We start from the raw sequence: 24,916 nt of genomic DNA, 5'->3' as shown, positions 1-24,916 counted from the left end.
CGAGGTTGATGCTTCTGAGATTGGAGCAGGGGCTGTCTTGTCGCAGAGAAGCTCTGATGGCTCTGTGATGAGACCATGTGCTTTCTTTTCTAGAAAGTTTTCGCCTGCCGAGCGGAATTATGATGTTGGTAATCGTGAGTTGTTAGCAATGAAATGGGCATTTGAGGAGTGGCGACATTGGCTTGAGGGAGCCAAGCATCATGTGGTGGTCTTGACTGATCACAAGAATTTGACTTATCTCGAGTCTGCCAAACGGTTGAATCCGAGACAGGCTCGGTGGTCGCTGTTTTTCTCTCGTTTCAATTTCGTGGTTTCATATCTTCCGGGTTCGAAGAATGTGAAGGCTGATGCCCTTTCTAGGAGTTTTGTACCTGACTCCCCGGAAGTTTCTGAACCTACTGGTGTCCTCAAAGAGGGGGTGATTTTGTCTGCCATCTCTCCTGATCTGCGACGGGTGTTGCAGGAGTTTCAGGCCAATAGACCTGACCGTTGTCCACCGGAGAGATTGTTTGTCCCAGACAGATGGACCAGTAGAGTTATTTCCGAAGTTCATTCTTCGGTGTTGGCAGGTCATCCTGGGATTTTTGGTACCAGGGATTTGGTGGCGAGGTCCTTTTGGTGGCCTTCCTTGTCGCGGGATGTGCGTTCCTTTGTGCAGTCCTGTGGGATTTGTGCTCGGGCCAAGCCTTGCTGTTCTCGTGCCAGTGGATTGCTTTTGCCTTTGCCTGTCCCGAAGAGGCCTTGGACGCATATTTCCATGGATTTTATTTCAGATCTTCCTGTCTCTCAGAGGATGTCTGTCATCTGGGTGGTTTGTGATCGTTTTTCTAAAATGGTCCATTTGGTACCCTTGCCTAAGCTGCCTTCCTCCTCCGATTTAGTGCCACTGTTTTTTCAGAATGTGGTTCGTTTACATGGTATTCCGGAGAACATTGTGTCTGACAGAGGATCCCAGTTTGTGTCCAGATTTTGGCGGTCCTTTTGTGCTAAGATGGGCATTGAATTGGCTTTTTCGTCGGCCTTCCACCCTCAGACGAATGGCCAAACTGAACGAACTAATCAGACCTTGGAAACTTATTTGAGATGTTTTGTTTCTGCTGATCAGGATGATTGGGTGACTTTTCTGCCATTGGCTGAGTTCGCCATTAATAATCGGGCCAGTTCTGCTACCTTGGTCTCACCGTTCTTTTGCAATTCTGGTTTTCATCCTCGGTTTTCCTCGGGTCAGGTTGAGTCCTCTGACTGTCCTGGAGTGGATTCTGTGGTGGATAGGTTGCAGCAGATTTGGAACCATGTGGTGGACAATTTGACGTTGTCCCAGGAGAAGGCTCAGCGCTTTGCTAACCGCCGTCGCTGTGTGGGTCCCCGACTTCGTGTAGGGGATTTGGTATGGTTGTCTTCTCGTTATGTCCCGATGAAGGTTTCCTCTCCTAAGTTCAAGCCTCGTTTCATCGGTCCTTATAAGATTTTGGAAATCCTCAACCCTGTGTCATTTCGTTTGGAAGTCCCAACATCGTTTGCCATTCATTATGTGTTCCATAGGTCATTGTTGCGGAGATACGTGGTGCCTGTGGTCCCTTCTGTTGATCCTCCTGCTCCGGTCTTGGTCGAGGGGGAGTTGGAGTATGTGGTGGAGAAGATCTTGGATTCTCGTATTTCGAGACGGAAGCTTCAGTACTTAGTTAAATGGAAGGGTTATGGTCAGGAGGATAATTCCTGGGTTGTCGCCTCCGATGTCCATGCGGCCGATTTGGTTCGTGCCTTTCATTCGGCTCGTCCTGATTGGCCTGGGAGCTCTGGTGAGGGTTCGGTGACCCCTTCTCAAGGGGGGGGTACTGTTGTGAATTCCGTTCTCGGGCTCCCTCCTGTGGTCATGAGCGGTATTGTGTGAGTTTGTTCTGGGGCTCCCTCTGGTGGCCTTTAGCGATATGGCTGGTCTTGGCTGGGCTCAGCTTCTTCATTTCCTGCTATCCTGAGGCCTATTTAAGTCACCTGGCCCTTCATTTGTTGCCTGCTGTCGTTGTATTCAGTCCTGTTTCTGAGAGCTCCTGAATATTCCTTGTGACCAGTCTCCTGCTGGAGAAGTTAAGTTGTTTGTTCTTTTTGCTCATTATTTCCTTGAAAACGTTTCTTTGTACATGATGAGTTCAGTCCAGCTTGCTTATATGTGAACTTGCGCTTGCTGGTTAGTTCTGGGGTGCAGAGTGCGCCCCTCACATCGTGAGTCGGTGTGGGGGTTCTTGTATTCTCTGCGTGGTTTATTTTTGTTAGTTTTTGTACTGACCGCACAGACTCCTATCGATTTTCAGTCTATCTAGTGTTAGCGGGCCTCATTTGCTTAACCTGTTTCATTTCTACGTTTGTCTTTTCCCCTTAACTCACCGTTATTATTTGTGGGGGGCTGACTAAATCTTTGGGGTTATTTCTCTGAGGCAAGTGAGGTCTTTGCTTTCTCTCTAGGGGTAGTCAGTTTCTCAGGCTGTGAACGTGGCGTCTAGGATTTTAGGAACGCTCCACGGCTGCCTTTAGTGTTTGTGGATAGGATCAGGATTGCAGTCAGTATAGCTTCCACCTCCCCAGAACTGGTCCTATATTCTGGTCACATGTGTCAGGTCAGTTTTGAGATCCTACCACCGGATCATAACACTCCTCAGAGTATAATGCAGCCACCCCCAGAGTATAAAGCAGCCACTTCAGAGTATAATTCAGCCAGCCCTACACACAGAAAAATGCAGCCCCCCACAAACACACACACAGAGTATAATTCAGCCCCCCACAAACACACACAGTATAGTGTAGCCCCCACACACAGTATAATGCAGCCCACCACACACAGTATAGTGCATTCACCCCCACACACAGTATAGTGCACCCCCCCACATACACAGTATGGTGCAGCCCCCCCACACACACACACACAATATAAAGCAGTCTCCCCACACACAGTATAGTGCAGTACTCCCGCAAACACTATTGTGCAGCAGACACACACACTCTATAATGCAGACACACACACAAACACACACACTAAAATGCAGACACACACTATAATGCAGACACACATGCACAATACTTACCTCTGATCCGCGTTCCCCAGCTGCTCTGACTTCTGTAGAGCATCTCAGCGTCTCATCAGCTCCACTGCTGAAACACGCTGAGTCAGAGGCAGAGGGGGAGTGATCTGATGGGAGAGGGAGTGTCACATGACGCTCTCTTCTCCATCACTGCTTTCAACTTTATCGACATCTATGATGCTGATAAGTTGAATGCGCGATGTGGGGAGGGGGTGTCACTGGGCCCCTCTTACTCACAGGCCCCATAGCAGCAACTGGCTGGGGGACCCTGGAGGAGCGGGGGCCATAGGCGGCTGCCTGGTCTGTCTGCCTCTATCACTGGCCCTGGGTGTGTCTCAGACTACGTTAGACTCTTTGTAGAAAATGCTATTACCACAGCTTTACTCTAAGGTAGGGGTCCGCAACCTGTAGCTCAGGAGCCACATGTGGCTCGCGGTCCCATGAATTGTGGCTCACGGCTGTCTGCCAGCTTGGTGCATTAGTTCCAGATTTAGTAAACTGGAATGAAGAGCACATCACAAAATGGTGAACTTTGTGAGTACCCCTGCAGAAAAGAGCAGATTTGGGTACACATCTACTGGTCTTGGGGGTTTAGAGATAATTTAAGTATGGTACGCTGGACACAGGATGATACTACTTGTCAGAGGAGGTGCTTGAAGATGGATGTGACTTTGTTGGGAGTGCGTGATGAGAATGCTGAATGTGGTGGGGTGTGGTGGGAACCCCTGGATCTTGGTATACTGTTTTGGGGTGATTTGTGTGGAAAACCTTTGGTTATCATTACAGTCATAATGGGGGCTTTGGTTACCACTACTGTGAGGGGGACAGCAGCTGGATGTGGCTCGCAACCCTCTTGCAGAGCTCAATGTGGCTCTCAAGGTCAGAAAGGTTGGGGACCACTGCTGTAAGGGAACAGAGGTAGAAATCAAGTAAAATAGTAGAAATTTACATGCATCACTGATATGTCCTGACATATATTGTCATAACTGAACAGTTGCTTATTCCAGCCCTGATAGGAAGGTGCATCTCTTTCGTGATTTGTGGTAGAAAAAGGCACATGGAAGAAATATCTTTCAACAATATTGTGCAATATGGTCCTGTGGGGCTATTAAACTCAAGGCCTTTAGGCATTGCCTAAGTGACTGAATACTGAACCTACTCTTGGTCACAGTGCAAATATGCTAATAAGGCCTTTCGGCTAATATTGGCTTCTGTTATTCTGCAAATTAATAGGTGGTTATATTATCAATATTTTTATATAATAATCAAATATTAGAGCATATAATCCTCAGAACTCCTTATCAAATTCAACTTCCTTTATCCATGAACAGCAGATACAATATTCCAAAGCGATGTATGGCCGTTTCGCTTTTGAATATGCTTTCTTGATGCCTTGACAAAGCATATTCACAGGCGAAACAGCCGACGGATGCTATGGGATTCTGTACTTACATGTTCCTGCTCTTCATGATTAAACGAAACGTAATGGACATTTGGTGCGAAGAGTGCCGTAGAATAATCACTAAGCATCACTGAGAGTTCCTAACCTAACCACAAGTAAGGATCCTTATCTGTACCTTTAATGGGGTGTTTCCCTGAATGTGATTTCGGCCTGTGGATAGTGGCGGTGATTTTTGTTTCTTTACTTGCTACTAATTTTACAAGTATATAATGTTTTAGACTCATGTGTTCACTTCTCACTAGCTGCAGGTTGTGACTCTTTTAAAAACCCATAAACCCATAACCATTGGCAAATATCTGTTTTTTTTACATGTTTTTAAAAACATACCCTGTATGTTTTTGGCCACGGATACACCTTGACAAATGTCTTCTATTACAATACATAAGCTGTGTGATTTGTGGAGGCTTTTTGTTCTAAGAGTTGAGATAAATTATGATGAACTGAGAAAAGCAAGAACTGGAGAAGTTATCCTTAGCACATTTCAGCTGTCAGTTATCTACTGCTGGTTAGGGAAAAAACAAGCAGTGACATGAATGGGTGTTGTACAGATCCCATGTGTAAACAGTACCCTTAATCCTTAGAGTATTGCATATCCTAAATGGCAATTGGCCATTATGGGCAGGTGACGTATTGCAACCATCAACAACAGGTCCGTAACTTTTTTTCTTCTAATATGTCTATACTGTGCCAACTAAAATGCCAGCATCAAAAGACAGTCTCAAAGTGTCTTCCATGGCCTCAGTAATAAATAAAAAGGGAAGCGCAAGATTCCTGCTGGCTCAAATCAGCAGTAATGAGCCAGCAACAGAGCATGTTGTAAGAATACCTGGGGTGCAGAGACCAGTGATGTAATTTGCTGGGCGCGGCGTTGGACACTGACCACTGGGTATTCTGACAATGTGCTCTGTTGTCAGCTCGTTACTGCTGATCTGAGCCGTCAACAGAGCGCATTGTCATTATGCACAATGCATATCGCGCAAGGACTAGTTCAGCCCCTGAAACAAGTGTCACTGATGATGCTTCATGTCAGGGAGGGGCGGGGTCTGCCGCAGTGACTGCAGTCTCTGCCCCTGATGAAGCTTTGCTTGAATATCCCAGCATGCCTTGGGATTCTCAAATGAAGCATCATCAAAAAGAAAGTGAAACAAAAAGTAGTTAGTGTAGTTAGGGAAGGATAAGGAATTTTTAGTTCAAGTTTATTACAAAATAGTTTAGGTTAAGACATTAAATTGATAGGGCTTTAGGATGAAAATAATTTTGAACTTCGGACCACCCCTTTAAGTGAGGAACAGTAGAAGAAGAAGCCAAAAAAATAGTTTCTATGATCTGAATGAAGTGGGGACGATGTTGAGGCATGCAAAGATACCTGTTATCACTTGAGGGTGTGAAACCCGAAACTTGTAACACATTTGTTATAATTGCGATGGTATTTTCAGCAAAGTTCCTGTAAATTTACTTTAGTCCGGGACAGTTAGAAGCTGAACACCTCAAGTCACCTTGTTTAATACTTGCTCCACTTGGTTTTTTTTCTTGAGTGGCTGCCTGAGCCTGAGGGGCCATTGTCTGCATACTTTGATGAAACTTGAGCCATCAGAAGAATTGAAATCATTGCATCTAGTGGAGACTTGAGGCAAAATTACATTTTTCAAGGTTACCTTCAAGCTTTAGGATTATAGGTCTTTTAAACTCACAACTGTTTGTTGTTTTCCATTCAGGGCACCAACGTTTTAGATACATCATTAATGAGAGGCAGAGCGTCGCTTGGCAAGAAAAGATGTCATCGAACACCTGCAGCAGGAACCTGCACTGCCCAAGAGGAGACTGATGCCGAATATTGGATGTTCCGGGACTCCACAGGTATACAAACTGTAGAAGACTTAGAGGAATATGCGCCAGTCTTAATGAAGTCCGATGTATCAAATTCCTTAAGACGTGCTTGTCGCTTAATGAGATCGGCGCATGTTTTCAGTGGTGTGCGGTCTCTGTGCCCCTCACCAGAAATGGGGACTGGCAAGCTGCTTCAAACCAGTGTGTGAGCACCAAAGGTAGCAAAAAAATTTTGTGACTCTTCAAAGCGTTTCACGTCACTTTTCTGGCGTCAAAGCTTTCATTAATCCGTCCCACAGTTTTCAAGTTCCTCCATAAAAGGACAAAAAAAATCTATTTTGTTCTTTGTTGTTAGGTGTCTGTAGCATTCAGGTAATAGGTCCTCTTTAATGCATCACCCTCACAAACTTGACGAGGTAAAAGAAAATGAAGCTATTTACCTTCTATCAAATATATAATTTTAGGAAACATGTAAGATGATCTTTTTATCTTTTGAGGGAATCTGTCAGCAGGTTTTTGCTATTTAATCCGAGAGCAGCATAATGTAGCCACTGTGAGCCTCATCGCAGTGATATGTGACATATTAGGCTGTGTGCTGTAGTTTCTATATAATCAGTGTTTAATCACCAGGAGCTTATTACTAGAGGACTACACCTCACATGCAGACCAGTCAGGCTAATCTGTGTAACCCCGCCCCCACCACTGATTGGCAGCTTACTGACAATTCACAGTGTACACAGGAAGCTGCCAGTCAGGGGTGTGGGCGGGGTTATACATAGAAAACTTAGCTCCGCTACTACATCTGCAGCAGACAAAACAGGGATTCTATCAAAACTACACCAAGAAGTCCAGTAAGTGATACATCCCTGGACTTGAGGCCTCTGTCTCTACATTATTCTACTATCAGATTTCATAGCAAAAACCTGCTGAAAGATAACCTTTAAGAGATTGAGGCTAAAGTTGATTTATACTGTCTCACTATCTAGACAGGTGTGTCACATTTTTTGCCTCTGAGCTATTAGATTATCAATGCGAGGGGAATAGAGTGAATGTAGCAAAACAAAAGGCAGATCTGTGCTGCTCTCTTCATGCTGGATGTATTGATATATAAAGCGACATAAGATGAATTCCTGTATAGTAAGAGTCATATTTAGAGCTCAGTCTGCCGAGACATTGAGGCCACGTTCACACGTTGAGTATTTGGTCAGTATTTTACATCAGTATTTGTAAGCCAAAATGAGAAGTGGGTGAAAAATGTAGAACTGGTACACATGTTACTATTCTGCTTTTCCTCTGTTTGTTTCTCTGCTGATTTTGGCTTACAAGTACTGGTGTAAAGTACTGACCAAATATTGAACATGGCCTAAGCCTGATATGCCCCAATAAAGCCCATTTGCACTCGCCAATCATCATCACAATTCATTTATTTCTTAGCAAACATATTAAAAATAATAATTGATGGGTGTAAACATAGGAGATCAAAGATTAAACATTAAGTAAACAATGGACTATCAATCATGATTTTGTATAAGTTTTGCCAAAGTATTTAATGCAAGTGTAAAGCTCATGTACTAATGCAAGTCAATGCGGTAGTTCAAATGGAAGTTTTTACATGAAGATCTATAGATATTGGGCGCTTAAAAATTGATGTCATATGGACTTGATCCATATGGCAATTTTTTTTAAGATACATTACAAATACCAACATAGAAAACTGTATTTGGCCTTGTACAATTTTTTAATTGATTTTGTATATATTACATATCACAGCAGAAATGAATACTGACAGCGGTCAGTTCAGATGGTTTACCCAGAATCTTGACCAGATCTGCATTCACCATTAAGATGCTCTGTGTAATCAGTTCCCCCCTCAGTGTGTATCTCGCAGAGGAGAACTAGCACTAGATTTTGTGCTCACTTTGGTGAGAACAAAACCTGTTACTGTATAGGGAAATCATTATATATGGTGATCAAATGTATATCAAAAAAGTCTTATTTAGTCTATCACCCGCCACTTTTTTATCCCAAAAGTAATAGGTCTTCTTTAAGGGAATTTGTCAGCGGGTTTTTGCTATGTAACCTGAGAACAGCATAATGCCGGGGCTATAACACAGCGATGTGTCATTTATTAGACTGTCCGATGTTGTTTACATACAATGAATGTTTTATCACTAGGAGATAACCATTGTTCAGACCACAGTGCACGCGAGCCCTGGTCCGACCACACCCCCTCCTCTGATAAGCAGCTCACTATGAATATACAATGTACACAGAGAGCCAGGTGTGGGTCATTGTCACGGTTCCACCCCTCAGTGTGTCTGGGATGCAGTTTCTGACATATTAGCCATCCAATCTGGTACAGGGGCGTGCTGAGCTGTCAGTGTGTTAATTGACAGCTCGACTATCCAATCTGTGACTGGGTAATCACTATCCCGGGTAATGGCCATGCCCATTTAACTGAGCTGCTTCTCCCAGACCACTGCCAGACGTATATTCACCTTGTGAGGTTTGTTCTCCTGTGCCTTTAGTTCTATATGCTTGATCTGTCACCTGACCTTGGACTTCGTTCTTTCCATCCGCCTGTTTTAACCCCTTCTGCTTTGATCCATTATCCTCCCTGGTACTTTTGACCTTGGAACGTTACCCGACTACACTTTTGTCTCTTCCTTCTGTTTATGATGTACCCTCCTGGTTTCTGACCTTGGACTCCTTGACCACTCTGACTCACGGTTTGGCTGTGAGAAGTGACTAATGGCACATTTAGCTTTCTGAGCTCTGCTACATCTAAAAACTCTGTTAACAACAGCAAGGTGAAGAATAATCAGCAACAGATCATTTCATTAGTATGGATATTCACTAAAACGAAATATGTATACTAAGGATTATCTTGGTAAAAATATAATTTTATTAGGTTATAAAATAAAATGTAAGAGACAATAAAAACACATGAGGGGGGATCCAGTAACATATAGAGAGAAACCACTGTAAGCAGTATTGGTAGTGGGTATAGTGACTCTACAACATAAGAACTTCATTACATATAGCTTATGGCTAAAATATTTGTAAACGGGTACATACATAGAGTATGTGTAAGAGAACATAATGAATATTCACATGATAAAGTAGGCACTAAAAAGAGACAAGTGTAAAGGAAGTTGTATTTACCAGTAGTCAGTACTCAATTGGCTCCTGTGACTGCAACGTACGTTTCGCCGAGTGGCTTTCTCAAAGAGTGTCTCTGATTGTGTCATACCTGCTGCCCCCAGTAGACTATGTGATACACCGTTGAAATCAGGGTCTCTTTTCCTTTATTATCCTGCTCTCAGACAATGTAGCAAAAACTTAGTGACAGATTCACTTTACGAAAAGGTTGTCACAGGAAATGTGCACCAGTATAACAAAAAATAAAAGAAAATGAGTTTTCTTTGGCTCATTTGCTAAAAGTGCAGATTATGTCTTCACATTCTGTTGAATACACTCTACAGTATCTTTGATTTACACATTATACATTAATTTTTAGAGCCAACATGTTCCCCAGGAGAGGACTCTGATGATGAGGAAAAAGAAGAGACATCTACTGACTGTACACCAGAGAATTCTCCAACATCAGTAAAATCCCCAACAAAGAAGGGTGGAATATTTTCTGGAATAATCTCGCCCTCTATACTAAAGGTAAGAAAATTAAACCCCCCAAAAATGAACTGGGGTATAAGTTTGGTATCAATGCAAAATAGGAGCATGTTCACACTGGCTATTAAACAGACAAAACCAAAGACAAACAAAATAAACATATACCCTGCTGTAAGTATGTAAGTACAAGCAATAGTGCATATAAATTACATAGGGTGCTTAGTAAACACTATTATTTATCAAAAAAAGGGTAAACACCATCCCACTAGCTTCAAGGTGTACCCAAATCAGGATGGGCCTAGCCTCTAGTATTGAAACCTTAACATGTGTCAAAGTGACTTCTATGTGAATATGGTCCGATTGAATTGACCACATTTTTTGGATATGGATTTTGGCCATACATACCAGGACGGAGATGGAGGCCCTGCATACCAGGATAAAGATGGGTCTCTGCATACCAGGATGGGGATGGGGCCCATCCATACCAGGATCAAGACAGGGCCATGCATACGAGGACAGAGATGGGGGCCATGCATACCAGGATGGGGATGAGGGAGCCATGCATACCAGGACAGAGATAGGGCCCTGCACACCAGGATAGAGATAAGGGAGCCATCCAAACCAGGATGGGGGATATTAAGTATAGAATTGACCACATTTTTTGCTTCAATTTTTTTTCCTAATTTCCTCCTCTAAAACCTAGGGGCGTCTTATGGTCCGGTGCATTTTATAGTCCGAAAAATACGGTATATCTAAGGAGCAATGCAATATTTGCCCCCTCTTATCTCTATAGGAGCCATTAAGGCTGGGGCTACATCTATAGTGTAGCTACCAGGGGGGAAGAGGGTGCGGTTGCTCTGGATGCCACAATTGGATGGCACACCCATAGCTACGCTAAGCTACGCTAAGCCCGGCGGTAGTACAGGGAGAGATGACCGCCCCACACTGCGGCCCCCCAGTTCTGAGGATGGCAAGTTACTTTAGCCTGTTGTCTACAGATTGGCAGAGGCGCCGGCGCAAGCACAGAACGTCAGAATACTGGTGTCCCAGCCAAAGTCGCCGTGTAGCCCAAGCCTAATTTTAACAACAAGTGCTTTGAGTCTTATTTCATTTTTTCACTGTCGCCACTGCGTTAGCTCAATATTTTTCAAACATCTTCAGTGTGTACCGCGCCAGACCAAGGTGGTTGTGTAGCCAGTATTCACATCACTGTTGCAGGCCATTAATGACCATTTTGACCAGGTGATCAGCCATTATTCTGGATAACACTTAATTATGCAAAGGTGGAATTAGACAGTGAGGATACAGTGTAAGTGGAGAACTTCAGATATGAAAAATAGTGGAGCACATTTAGTAACTGAGCAGAATTCTCTTATGTGATCAGTGATCACAGTATAGCTAACGTTATGGAACTTACCTAGGGCAAGCAGGGAAAGGTTTTTCTGGACAGATTATCATAAATCACTGACAGATAATATATTTTATGGACACATTGGAAAACCATAATAACTCATTGTGATAATAAGTCATACGTGTCTACAGTCCATAATTTTGATGCGAAGACAGGATCTGCGTTCATTGTGAACTGTATAGTTTTCTTCAGCCTCAAAAAGATCATGGACACCTTAAATCTTTTTACGGACAGGGCAAAAAAAGCCCTATTTTTATGGACTGTCCAAGAATTTGTGGATGGTTGGCAATACAGCAAGGTAGTCTCTTGTACAACCAGCACAATTTAGACATGCTTCAAGCACCACTCCAGTGTTTTCTTTTACTTTAACGCTCGAGTTGTCCCACTAATACACTGTAAGTTCCTTGCCCCTTGTCTTATACTTACCAGCCACCGTCTTCAGCTGTTCCTGTTACCACTCCAGTCCCAATCCGCCCTCTGACTGGAAGTCAGAGGTAGTGGTCACCAGCTCTCAATATAAGTCTATGAGAGCCGCATTGTGACCTTGTTCTGGCTGTCATAGACGTACATTGAGTTCTGACTTCTGGCTCACCCAGGAAACACTGGAGCGATCTGGCAGGTCACAATCTGCAGAAGATAGACTGAAGCAGTGCTGGGAACTGAAGAAGACAGTGGCTGGTAACTACAGTGGGTACGGAAAGTATTCATACCCCTTTACATTTTTCACTCTTTGTTTCATTGCAGCCATTTGGTAAATTAAAAAAAGTTATTTTTTTTCTCATTAATGTACACTCTGCACCCCATCTTCACTGAAAAAAAAACAGAAATGTAGTAATTTTTGCAAATTTATTAAAAAAGGAAAACTGAAATATCACATGGTGATAAGTATTCAGACCCTTTGCTCAGTATTGAGTAGAAGCACCTTTTGAGCTAGTACAGCCATGAGTCTTCTTGGGAATGATGCCAGTTTTTCACTCCTGGATTTGGGTATCCTCTGCCATTCTTCCTTGCAGATCCTCTCTAGTTCCGTCAGGGTGGATGGTGAACGTTGGTGGACAGCAATTTTCAGGTCTCTCCAGAGATGCTCAATTGGGTTTAGGTCAGGGCTCTGGCTGAGCCAGTCAAGAATGGTCACAGAGTTGTTCTGAAGCCGTTCCTTTGTTGTTTTAGCTGTGTGCTTAGGGTCATTGCCTTTTGGAAGGTGAACCTTTGACCAAGTCTGAGGTCCAGAGCACTCTGGAAGAGGTTTTCATCCAGGATATCCCTGTACCTGGCCGCATTCATGTTTCCTTCAATAACAACCAGTTGCCCTGTCCCTGCAGCTGAAAAACACTCCCATAGCATGATGCTGCCACCACCATGTTTCACTGTTGAGATTGTATTGGGCAGGCGATGAGCAGTGTCTGGTTTTCTCCACACATACAGCTTAGAATTATCGCCAAAAAGGTCTATCTTTGTCTCATCAGACCAGAGAACCTTATTTCTCATAGTCTGGGAGTCCTTCATGTGGATTTTAGCAAACTCTATGCAGGCTGTCATATGTCTTGCACTGAGGAGAGGCTTCCATCTGGCCACTCTGCCATAAAGGCCCGACTGATGGAGGGATGCAGAGATACTTGACTTTGTGGGACTTTCTCCCATCTCCCTACTGCATCTCTGGAGCTCGGCCACAGTGATATTGGGCTTTCTCTTAACCTCTCTCACCAAAGCTCTTCTCCCACGATTGCTCAGTTTGGTTGGATGGCCAGGTCTAGGAAGACTTCTGATTGTCCCAAACGTCTTCCATTTAAGGATTATGGAGGCCACTGTGCTCTCAAGAACCTTGAGTACTGCAGAAATTCTGTTGTAACCTTGGCCAGATTTGTGCCTTGCCACAATTCTGTCTCTGAGCTCCTTGGCCAGTTCCTTTGACCTCATGATTCTCATTTGGTCTGACATGCACTGTGAGCTGTGAGGCCTTATATAGACAAGAGTGTGCCTTTCCAAATCAATTTTTTTCAGTCAAGATGGGGTACAGTGTGCACATTAATGTGAAAAAATGAACTTTTTTGAATTTGCCAAATGGCTGCAATGAAACTAAGAGTGAAAAATGTAAAGGGGTATGAATACTTTCCGTAGTCACTGTATATTACTACGGCAGGGAACTTAGATTAGAGTCACATCTCCAGCGATAACATACAAAGAGACACTGAAATGGTGTTTTCAGTAATCACTGACAGGCACTTTGCATATCTGCTTCTATGTAATCTAGGATGTAGTTATAGGAGGACAGAAGTTGCAGTCAAACTCAGGCCCTTGTACCACATAAGAAGTTCTACAAGTGGGGGCCCTGTTACAGAGTTTACATTGGTGGCCAGGAGATACAAATGATGCTTTGAAACAAACTGACATGGTAACCTATGACATGCAGGTAAAACATGACAGTCAGAGATATAGAATAAACAAGTTTCTATGTCATATAATTGGATGCAGTGTCGGACTGAAGTGCCAAAGGCCCACCAGTAACCAACCCAGGGCCCCAGTTTTCAGCTTCATACTAATGTGACATTATCCTCCATCACAAACAATGAGTAGATTGTTAGATGAATAAGATGCTGCCTTTGTCTGTACATAGTGACTTAGGTATATTGTTCCAAGTACTGCTCATATAAGAAGATGGTGGCCCACTGTTGCACAGGGGCCCACTGGAGGATTCTCCTGTTCTCCTGTGGGCCAGTCCAAGCCTGATTCTATGTATAGTTTAATGATAAAGACTTCAGCAGTAGAATAGTATAACTTTACATACACACTCATAGATCTTTAGTGTGGATTAACTCTTTTCAATATATTCCACTACATATACACGTCTTAACATGAAATTTTATAGCTCAGATTCTAGCCAGAGTATCGACGTACGCATATTCTAAATTCTTCTATACTTTACTTGGAGAGAATTTATATCGCCCTGTCCAGGTAATAGTTCACAATTGCATCACAACCGCATGAATCTTATACAGTGTATAGACTTGACATGACCGGGGCATTTTTCTTCACTTTACACCAATTTAGATCCGGTGTAAAGATTACTCTAATTCTAACATATGCACATGGGCATGTATGCCATTGCTTCCTATTAAAATCTCTTTTTCTAGACCTCAAAAAAGATGAAAATTCCAAAGCTTCTCTTTCTCTGATAGTGAAAAATGGATGCAACACAGATGAAATTCATGTGCTGTTTTTTTCATGGACCCATTGACTTGAATAAAAGATTTCTACAAATCGGATCAAAATTGGATATCTCCATTTTTATTTGTTAACATGAGAACATTCCCATAGACTATCAAAAAACAGATAAGGATATGAACGAAAATAAAAAGCGCCTTAGAGATTTCTAAACTTTTATCCCTTACATAGGGATCTGGATTTTGCTGCAGTGAATGCCCCGGATGCTGTTCTCCGCCAGATCTAGAACTGGCAATAGTAGCGCAGTTGTACAGGGAATATAGAAAAGGCCAAAAGGTCATGATCAGGTCATCAGAAAACATGATGAGTACAGAGAGAGTAAGCATGGCCCAAACAAAGCCAAGGTCAGAGCACAGTAGAATGACAAGGATTAAAGGGAGCCTGTCACTGGATTCATGCTGCCCGTGGTTTGGGCAGCATGAATTGGAGCCTGGCTGCACTATTTCGGCCAGGTATTTCTTCCTCTAAAACACTCCGTCACTTCAGAGAAAACATAGTTTGAGGATCCAGATGCAGCAAAAATCGAGTGAGTTACAGATTCCCATTAACAAGACAAAGTCAATAAAGTAACAATCGAACAATGTCTGTACGCAAGTCAAGGTCAGGAACATGGAAATCAGATAGTAGTGAGCACTTGAGTAAATTTGCTCGGAAAATACCACTACCTTCAGGCAGTGAATGACTATATCATTAACAAGTCTGTGCCAACCGGCCCAAGCACGATGTCCGAGTGAGCCTTTAGACTTAAAGGGAAGGTGACGTGATTTTTATTTTTGTATTAATAAGTATTGCTTATGTAATCAACTGTTTTCAATGCAAAATGAAATGTGCTGCTTCAATTGTGTTTTATTTGGAATTGTTTTCTTCAGCCACTGAGGGCTGCTATTTGTATTGCTGGTGTGTAATGACACTTACACTCCTCAGATATGACAGCCCCTGTATATAGGAGACTGTGGTCGCTGTATGACCACATTTCCTCCATCGTGGCTACCTCCTGCTGTGACATGGGCTCTGGACACACTGACATATGAAAGCTGAGTCCCTGGAAATCTCTGAAGGAATCTAATGCCATCGTGTGATACCAGTGAACTAAGCAAAGATGGAAAAACACTTCAATGATCATTTTAATCTTCATTTATGTAACTTGTAGGCATTTTCCCATAAGCCATTTTCAAGTAAAATGAGTCCAGTGCAGAGGATCTTTTTGCTCCAGTGAGCAGCGATGTGATGCACAAAGATGCTACTTAACAGTGAAGGGTTTTCCGACATTTCGGGGATCCTACCCTTTTTCTCGCATGGAGAGGGGTGACATCACACATATGTGAGCAGATCCGGCCCACATTTACTGCAGTCGTAATGTGAGCTAGTTGTACACTAGGGTTTCATGGCAAATATCAGCAGCTGCTCCCCCTAGTGTTTAAGAGTGCAAAATATCAAACTTTTTTAAATTTTTTAGATTTTACTCCATTAAAAACAAATGATATTTTTTTAGAAAACGAAAACATGAATACGTTACATGTTTTTAGAGAAGGTGTCAGCTGAAAGATTGCAATTATTTCCATTGTCTATTACCTGGCTGAATGCTCCAGTGTTCCTACCAGACATCTATGGCAGCAGCTTATGCCTTCGAGAACAAAAAGGATCGGCGTCTGAAAAGAAACATGCCAAATCCTTCTTTCTCCCGACATCATCTATTAGGAACAGCCAGGAAGCCCCCATACACCTTAGATTGTTAGTCAAACCTGTCGATATCAAAAGATTTGGCTGATGTTAACCTAATATGTATCGGGGCCTTTAAGTCGCATTCCCACATTATGTGCCCCAATGGAGTTTTTTTGCTATGGTTTCACAAATTGACTCAGATTCAAAGTATTTTTTTAATTATTTCATAAAAAACAAGGCAATTTGAGCAAACAACAAAGAAACGGACTTTCAGATGGGCGAAAAAATTCTCTAAGACGGCTGATTACCAGCAGATCACAAAACCTATTAACTATTGGAATTTTGGGTTTTATAAATTGAAACTGTCTGTGAAATGTTCATGTACAATGCCTCTTCCGACCTCCCCAAGATCATGCTTGCCAAATTTCGAGACTTTTGGAGAGATTGGCAAATCTTGAGGTTGTTGCTGAAAACGCCCCAAACCTCCCAGAAAGCAGGGCTTCTAGAAGGTTTCTTGTGATTGATGCTGGGTGCTCAGTCATTAAATATATACTCAGCATTTAAACGCACATTTGTGGGGCATGCAAGAGGTGTGGAGGGGTTGAATAAAGCATAGAGGATTGTGGCCTGGAAAGAGGGAAAAATACCAGAATCAGACAGTGGTATGACTACAGTCTTATGGGTCCTAAAGCAAACTCTGGACCGGGGCCCCACCAAAGACCCCCTCCTGCGCAGCATACAATGAGACAGTGCCTTGCTGACATACTTTATCATAGCACCTCCAGGCTTCTACAAGAGCAGTATACAGTGAGTCAACAAGCTGGCCCTGCCAGCATGCTTTAAACCCCAGCTTAGCTTGCTCGGTCCTTTGCCTGTGAATGCGAGCAAGAGAAGAGACGTGCCTTCTCTTTTGGCATTAGATCCATGCTGTCACAAATCTGGTAACCTGGCATAACTCAATAGTTGTGCACTATTTATCAAGTACAGTGCACCATTAAATGTGGCGCACATTGCACAAAAGTTGCGTCGTTAGGATATGAGTTTGATGCTGTGCACACATGTACTCCTCAGAGTATGCTCACATGGGGTCTTATAGTTTCTTTTAAGCAGAAGGTGCTTCAGAACAAGGATGGCAGTGTTTTTTCCAAAAGTGCAAACATCTTTTTTTTTTTATTTTATATATATGATAGTGGCTGCTTCCAAGTGGAAGCCGCCTGAAGACTGTCAGGTCATTTGTTTCACTTCTCGGGTTTCGAATCCTGAAGCAGTTGAAAAAATGTATTCCTATGCAGCTGTACGCTCGGGTCAGGAGTGCTGCCGGCCAGTCCGAGCATTGCAACGCGATCATCGTCCATGTTATACTGCCATCTTGTCTTACTGTCACAGCCTAAGGCAGGTTTCAGACAGCCATACTTCCCTGCCCATGGCAGGACCCCAATTCCTGTCGGGGCTTATGTCTGGACCCCAACCCAAAACGGAATTTGGGCATATGCGCCGATGTGGCCATATAGTATAATGATCCCAACAGAGTCAACGTGTGCTCTTAAGTGCATAATTTATGGACTCTGTTGGCACCATTATGGTTTATTTATAGTCTACGGCCCCATGGGTGCATACACAAGTATCCCGTTTTGCATGGGGGTGGGGGTGGAAAGGAGAAGGAGGGTCCAACGAACGTAGGCAAAAATGCTGTGTGACGAATGGAGCCTTATCACCCAGGGAGCAATTGTTTTCCCTGTATTGGTATTAAAATTAAGAATATCTTCACTTTATTTCACCCTTATTCCTCAGTCATAAGACATCTATACATATACACTTGTCAGTGAGGTCTGTCAACCTTTATGGAGGATCCACTTCAAATACATAAATCTAAAAGATAACATGCTCCAGGGAATGGTACACTGCTACATCAGAGCGTAATGCCAGTCCGTCTTTTTTCACCTTACTTATGTCACAATACGTCCACTTTCACTTGCATTATGCTGCGGTGTAGCAGCGGCAATATTTGGCTACATTACCCGTGATGCCTAATACTGTGTGTGCCATCACGTTAGTAAATGTTATACTATAGCATTACATTATTGCTACATCTTCACACCCTTAGGTACAGTATTTTACATTAACTACATAATAATGTATTTTAAATGCAATGATATTATTCTTGTGATGTGACAGATTTGTGACAAATGTATGAACTGCATAAGAGATGTGAGTGTCTGGTGATTTTATAGGTTGTGATAAGAAAGATGCTACCCCTGGTCACAAAATGGCACATGCAGGGGGTCGTTGGATAGTAACATATTAACATAGTTAGCAAGGCCGAAAAAAACATTTGTCCATGCAGTTCAGCCTATATTCCGTCAGAATAAATCCCCAGATCTACGTCCTTCTAAAGAACCTAATAGTAACATGATAGAAAAAACTTGGCACTCAGTAGTGAGGAAAATTATTTTGCTTCTTTTTATTATTAATGCATCCAGACATTTCTTCTACTAATAGTAACATAGTTAGCAAGCCCGAAAAAAGACATTTGTCCATCCAGTAACGCGGATAGAGGTTTAAGTGTCTGAGGTTCCGTCAGTAAGGACAATGGTTTCACACTTAAACTTTTAAGAGTTAATAGGCACTGAAGTTGTGAGTGAAGTCCTCCATACATGTTAGGCTGGGGTCACACTTGCGAGTGTGATACAAGAAACTCGTGCATCAATACCCCGCACTGCCACCGCACTTGGGACCGGACTGTGTGGCCGCATGTAGTTCTATATAGCCGAACGCTCCGGTCCCGAGTGCCGGCGGCAGTGTCGGGCATTGATGCGAGAGACTCATGCAAGTTTCTCGCATCACACTCGCAAGTGTGACCCCGGCCTTAGGGCTCCTTTCCACTTGCGAGATAAACGTCCGTGTCTCGCATGTGAAAACCAAGCTCTGGCACCGGCACTCCAGAGCAGAGCGTGCGGCTGCATAGCAATACATGGAGCTGCACGCTCCGCTCCAAAGTACCGGCGCCAGAGCTTGGTTTTCACATGCGAGACACGGACGTGTTTCTCGCAAATGGAAATGAGCCCTTAGACTGATGTTTGCCGATCCCATCAATATCGACGGGTTCAGCTCACAGTTTAATGTGTAAGTTGGGCACTAGTCAACTGATGGTTGGGAGAGATATTGATTGCCATTGGATGAGTCAAACTATAAAAGTTCCTGCCTCTCCCCTTCCCTCACAACACACCTCCTGATGAAGCTGTTATTTATTCTCATGGTAGTGTGAGGCACTGAGGGAAATTAAGGTCTATACAAGTGTCGTTATGTGTCTCCCATAGAAACACACTGAGCTCACTGGAGAGCATTGTAATTACAGCCACAGCTATGGTTACAATGCAAAATAAAAGTAAGTGTGGACGAGATCAAGCTATTTGACCAAGTCAGATTTAGGAAAACCTGACATGGGCTTTTATTTTTGGGAGATCTGTAGGATGGTAGTGGGACGAATCTCTCCCTCCACTCCGGGTCTTGGAAGTGGCCCATGTTCACGATTCCCATTTAAGCTTTCAGGTAAGAGTTGGGTGTGTCAGTGTTGGTTTTACAAGCATCAGAGCAGGAGGTTCTGTGTATGCCTTGTCTGTGTGAGACTGAGCACAGACCAGGGCCAGAGACTAAAGCAAAGGTATTGCCGCACCCATGGCAACGGTCTGATATGGTCTGATACCGACGTTTTGGCTGCAAACTGGATGATAACGTTTTGGATTTATTTTCACAAGTTGGCAAATAAAGACATTTTTAAGTTGACTGCTTCATTACGTATGTACGTGGAAGCCACTGCCTTACAGTAGGAATCATTTGTCTTCTAGTACTCTGAAATCAATAACCACTATTCATATCATTAATGATAGGGCCGCTTGAAATCTCGAAATAAAGCTCCTGGAGGTGAAGCTACCAAAACTGAATCAAAGGAAAGCCAAGAGCCAACATCTCCAGGGAAAGACAAAACGGAATCTTCAAGGTAAACTCATTGTATTACCATAGTCTAGAACAGACAAGACAGGCAAATATTGTATACTAGATTGTGGCCCGATTCTAACGCATCGTGTATTCTAGAATATGCATGTCCCCGTAGTATATGGACAATGATGATTCCAGAATTCGCGGCAGACTGTGCCCGTCGCTGATTGGTCAAGGCAACCTTTATGACATCATCGTCGCCATGCTGTGCCCGTCCCTGATTGGTCGAGGCCGCTTTATGACATCGTCGCCATGGCAACCATTATGACATCTACGTCGATACTGTGCCCGTCGCTGATTGGTCGAGGCGAATTCGCGGCAGACTGTGCCCGTCTCTAATTGGTCGAGGCAACCTTTATGACATCGTCGCCATGCTGTGCCCGTTGCTGATTGGTCGAGGCCTGGCGGCCTCGACCAATCAGAGACGCGGGATTTCCAGGACAGACAGACAGAAAAACCCTTAGACAATTATATATATAGATATAATAAGCTAATAAGCTCTATCGGGTACATCAGTATTTATAGCTGCCGATACTCCACTACTATAGCCTCAGCTACACTTCTATATACTGGGTACGCCTGTATTGTAGCAGCAGGTACAGCTACACAAACTGGATACTCCTTTACTAAAGCAGTGGGTACACCTATACATACTAAGTGCACCTTTACTATACTAGCAAGTACACCTATGCACACTGGGTACACCTATAGTAGCAGGTACTCATATACATACTGGGTACACCTATATATCTTCAAGTCTATTAACACAGAATGACGGTTCAAACCAAGCTCAGACACTCGGCATAACCTTGGCATGGGCAAAAATTTAAAGGGACTCTGTCAGCACAGGATTATTTTTGAAACCATCATGGCAGGGCCAAACACTTAAGTTCACTTTCTACACACTTGTTTTCCATCTATCTCCACCCTTCATACATACATACACTGGGTTCACTACATTACACTTGGTTCACTTGTAATGTAGGGCTAGGTAAAACCTACAGGCAAAGGGTAGAATTGTACTAAAAACTTAAAAGCAATTCACTAAAACTACAAAACACTGGATACACATGTACTATAGCAACAGGTACACCTGTACACCCTGGATACACATGTACTATAGCAACAGGTAAACCTCTACACCCTGGATACACATGTACTATAGCAACAGGTACACCTCTACACACTGGATACACATGTACTATAGCAACAGGTACACCTGTACACACTGGATACACATGTACTATAGCAACAGGTACACCTCTACACCCTGGATACACATGTACTATAGCAACAGGTACACCTGTACACACTGGATACACATGTACTGTAGCAACAGGTACACCTGTACACACTGGATACACATGTACTATAGCAACAGGTACACCAGTACACACTGGATACACATGTACTATAGCAACAGGTACACCTGTACACCCTGGATACACATGTACTATAGCAACAGGTACACCTGTACACCCTGGATACACATGTACTATAGCAAAAGGTACACCTGTACACACTGGATACACATGAACCATAGCAACAGGTACACCAGTACACACTGGATACACATGTACTATAGCAACAGGTACACCTGTACACCCTGGATACACATGTACTATAGCAACAGGTACACCTGTACACCCTGGATACACATGTACTATAGCAACAGGTACACCTGTACACCCTGGATACACATGTACTATAGCAACAGGTACACCTGTACACCCTGGATACACATGTACTATAGCAACAGGTAAACCTGTACACCCTGGATACACATGTACTATAGCAACAGGTACACCTCTACACACTGGATACACATGTACTATAGCAACAGGTACACCTGTACACCCTGTATACACATGTACTATAGAAACAGGTACACCTCTACACCCTGGATACACATGTACTATAGCAACAGGTACACCTGTACACACTGGATACACATGTACTATAGCAACAGGTACACCAGTACACACTGGATACACATGTACTATAGCAACAGGTGCACCTGTACACCCTGGATACACATGTACTATAGCAACAGGTACACCTGTACACCCTGGATACACATGTACTATAGCAACAGGTACACCTCTACACACTGGATACACATGTACTATAGCAACAGGTACACCTGTACACCCTGGATACACATGTACTATAGCAACAGGTACACCTGTACACCCTGGATACACATGTACTATAGTAACAGGTACACCAGTACACACTGGATACACATGTACTATAGCAACAGGTACACCTGTACACCCTGGATACACATGTACTATAGCAACAGGTACACCTGTACACCCTGGATACACATGTACTATAGCAACAGGTACACCTCTACACACTGGATACACATGTACTATAGCAACAGGTAAACCTCTACACCCTGGATACACATGTACTATAGCAACAGGTACACCTGTACACACTGGATACACATGTACTGTACAACAGGTACACCTGTACACACTGGATACACATGTACTATAGCAACAGGTACACCTGTACACCCTGGATACACATGTACTATAGCAACAGGTAAACCTCTACACCCTGGATACACATGTACTATAGCAACAGGTACACCTGTACACACTGGATACACATGTACTGTAGCAACAGGTACACCTGTACACACTGGATACACATGTACTATAGCAACAGGTACACCAGTACACACTGGATACACATGTACTATAGCAACAGGTACACCTGTACACCCTGGATACACATGTACTATAGCAACAGGTACACCTGTACACCCTGGATACACATGTACTATAGCAACAGGTACACCTGTAAACACTGGATACACATGAACCATAGCAACAGGTACACCAGTACACACTGGATACACATGTACTATAGCAACAGGTACACCTGTACACCCTGGATACACATGTACTATAGCAACAGGTACACCTCTACACCCTGGATACACATGTACTATAGCAACAGGTACACCTGTACACCCTGGATACACATGTACTATAGCAACAGGTACACCTGTACACCCTGGATACAAATGTACTATAGCAACAGGTAAACCTGTACACCCTGGATACACATGTACTATAGCAACAGGTACACCTCTACACACTGGATACACATGTACTATAGCAACAGGTAAACCTGTACACCCTGTATACACATGTACTATAGAAACAGGTACACCTCTACACCCTGGATACACATGTACTATAGCAACAGGTACACCTGTACACACTGGATACACATGTACTATAGCAACAGGTACACCTGTACACCCTGGATACACATGTACTATAGCAACAGGTACACCTGTACACCCTGGATACACATGTACTATAGCAACAGGTAAACCTGTACACCCTGGATACACATGTACTATAGCAACAGGTACACCTGTAGACCCTGGATACACATGTACTATAGCAACACCCTGGATACACATGTACTATAGTAACAGGTACACCAGTACACACTGGATACACATGTACTATAGCAACAGGTACACCTGTACACCCTGGATACACATGTACTATAGCAACAGGTACACCTGTACACCCTGGATACACATGTACTATAGCAACAGGTACACCTGTACACACTGGATACACATGTACTATAGCAACAGGTACACCTCTACACACTGGATACACATGTACTATAGCAACAGGTAAACCTGTACACCCTGGAGACACATGTACTATAGCAACAGGTAAACCTGTACACCCTGGATACACATGTACTATAGCAACAGGTAAACCTGTACACCCTGGAGACACATGTACTATAGCAACAGGTACACCTGTACACCCTGGATACACATGTACTATAGCAACAGGTACACCTCTACACACTGGATACACATGTACTATAGCAACAGGTAAACCTGTACACCCTGGAGACACATGTACTATAGCAACAGGTAAACCTGTACACCCTGGATACACATGTACTATAGCAACAGGTAAACCTGTACACCCTGGAGACACATGTACTATAGCAACAGGTACACCTGTACACCCTGGATACACATGTACTATAGCAACAGGTACATCTGTACACACTGGATACACATGTACTGTAGCAACAGGTACACCTGTACACCCTGTATACACATGTACTATAGCAACAGGTACATCTGTACACACTGGATACACATGTACTATAGCAACAGGTACACCTGTACACCCTGGATACACATGTACTATAGCAACAGGTAAACCTGTACACCCTGGAGACACATGTACTATAGCAACAGGTACACCTGTACACCCTGGATACACATGTACTATAGCAACAGGTACACCAGTACACACTGGATACACATGTACTATAGCAACAGGTACACCTGTACACCCTGGATACACATGTACTATAGCAACAGGCACACCTGTACACCCTGGATACACATGTACTATAGCAACAGGTAAACCTGTACACCCTGGATACACATGTACTATAGCAACAGGTACACCAGTACACACTGGATACACATGTACTATAGCAACAGGTACACCTGTACACACTGGATACACATGTACTATAGCAATAGGTACACCTGTACACCCTGGATACACATGTACTATAGCAACAGGTAAACCTGTACACCCTGGATACACATGTTCT

General features: G+C 43.3%; 1 protein-coding gene across 1 annotated transcript in view; it reads left to right on the top strand.

The window, feature by feature from the left end:
* TNKS1BP1 (tankyrase 1 binding protein 1) overlaps positions 1-24,916 on the top strand; it is an 85,756-nt gene that overhangs the window by 45,385 nt on the left and 15,455 nt on the right. Inside the window, exons 7-9 of the mRNA XM_077251171.1 lie at positions 6,252-6,393; positions 9,884-10,035; positions 20,176-20,285. Coding sequence (XP_077107286.1) covers positions 6,252-6,393; positions 9,884-10,035; positions 20,176-20,285 — 404 coding nt within the window. The remainder of the gene's footprint in view (positions 1-6,251; positions 6,394-9,883; positions 10,036-20,175; positions 20,286-24,916) is intronic.

This window comes from Ranitomeya variabilis, chromosome 4 (assembly GCF_051348905.1).
Source record: "Ranitomeya variabilis isolate aRanVar5 chromosome 4, aRanVar5.hap1, whole genome shotgun sequence".
Taxonomy (NCBI): domain Eukaryota; kingdom Metazoa; phylum Chordata; class Amphibia; order Anura; family Dendrobatidae; genus Ranitomeya; species Ranitomeya variabilis.
This window is presented reverse-complemented; position numbering and strand designations above follow the sequence as displayed.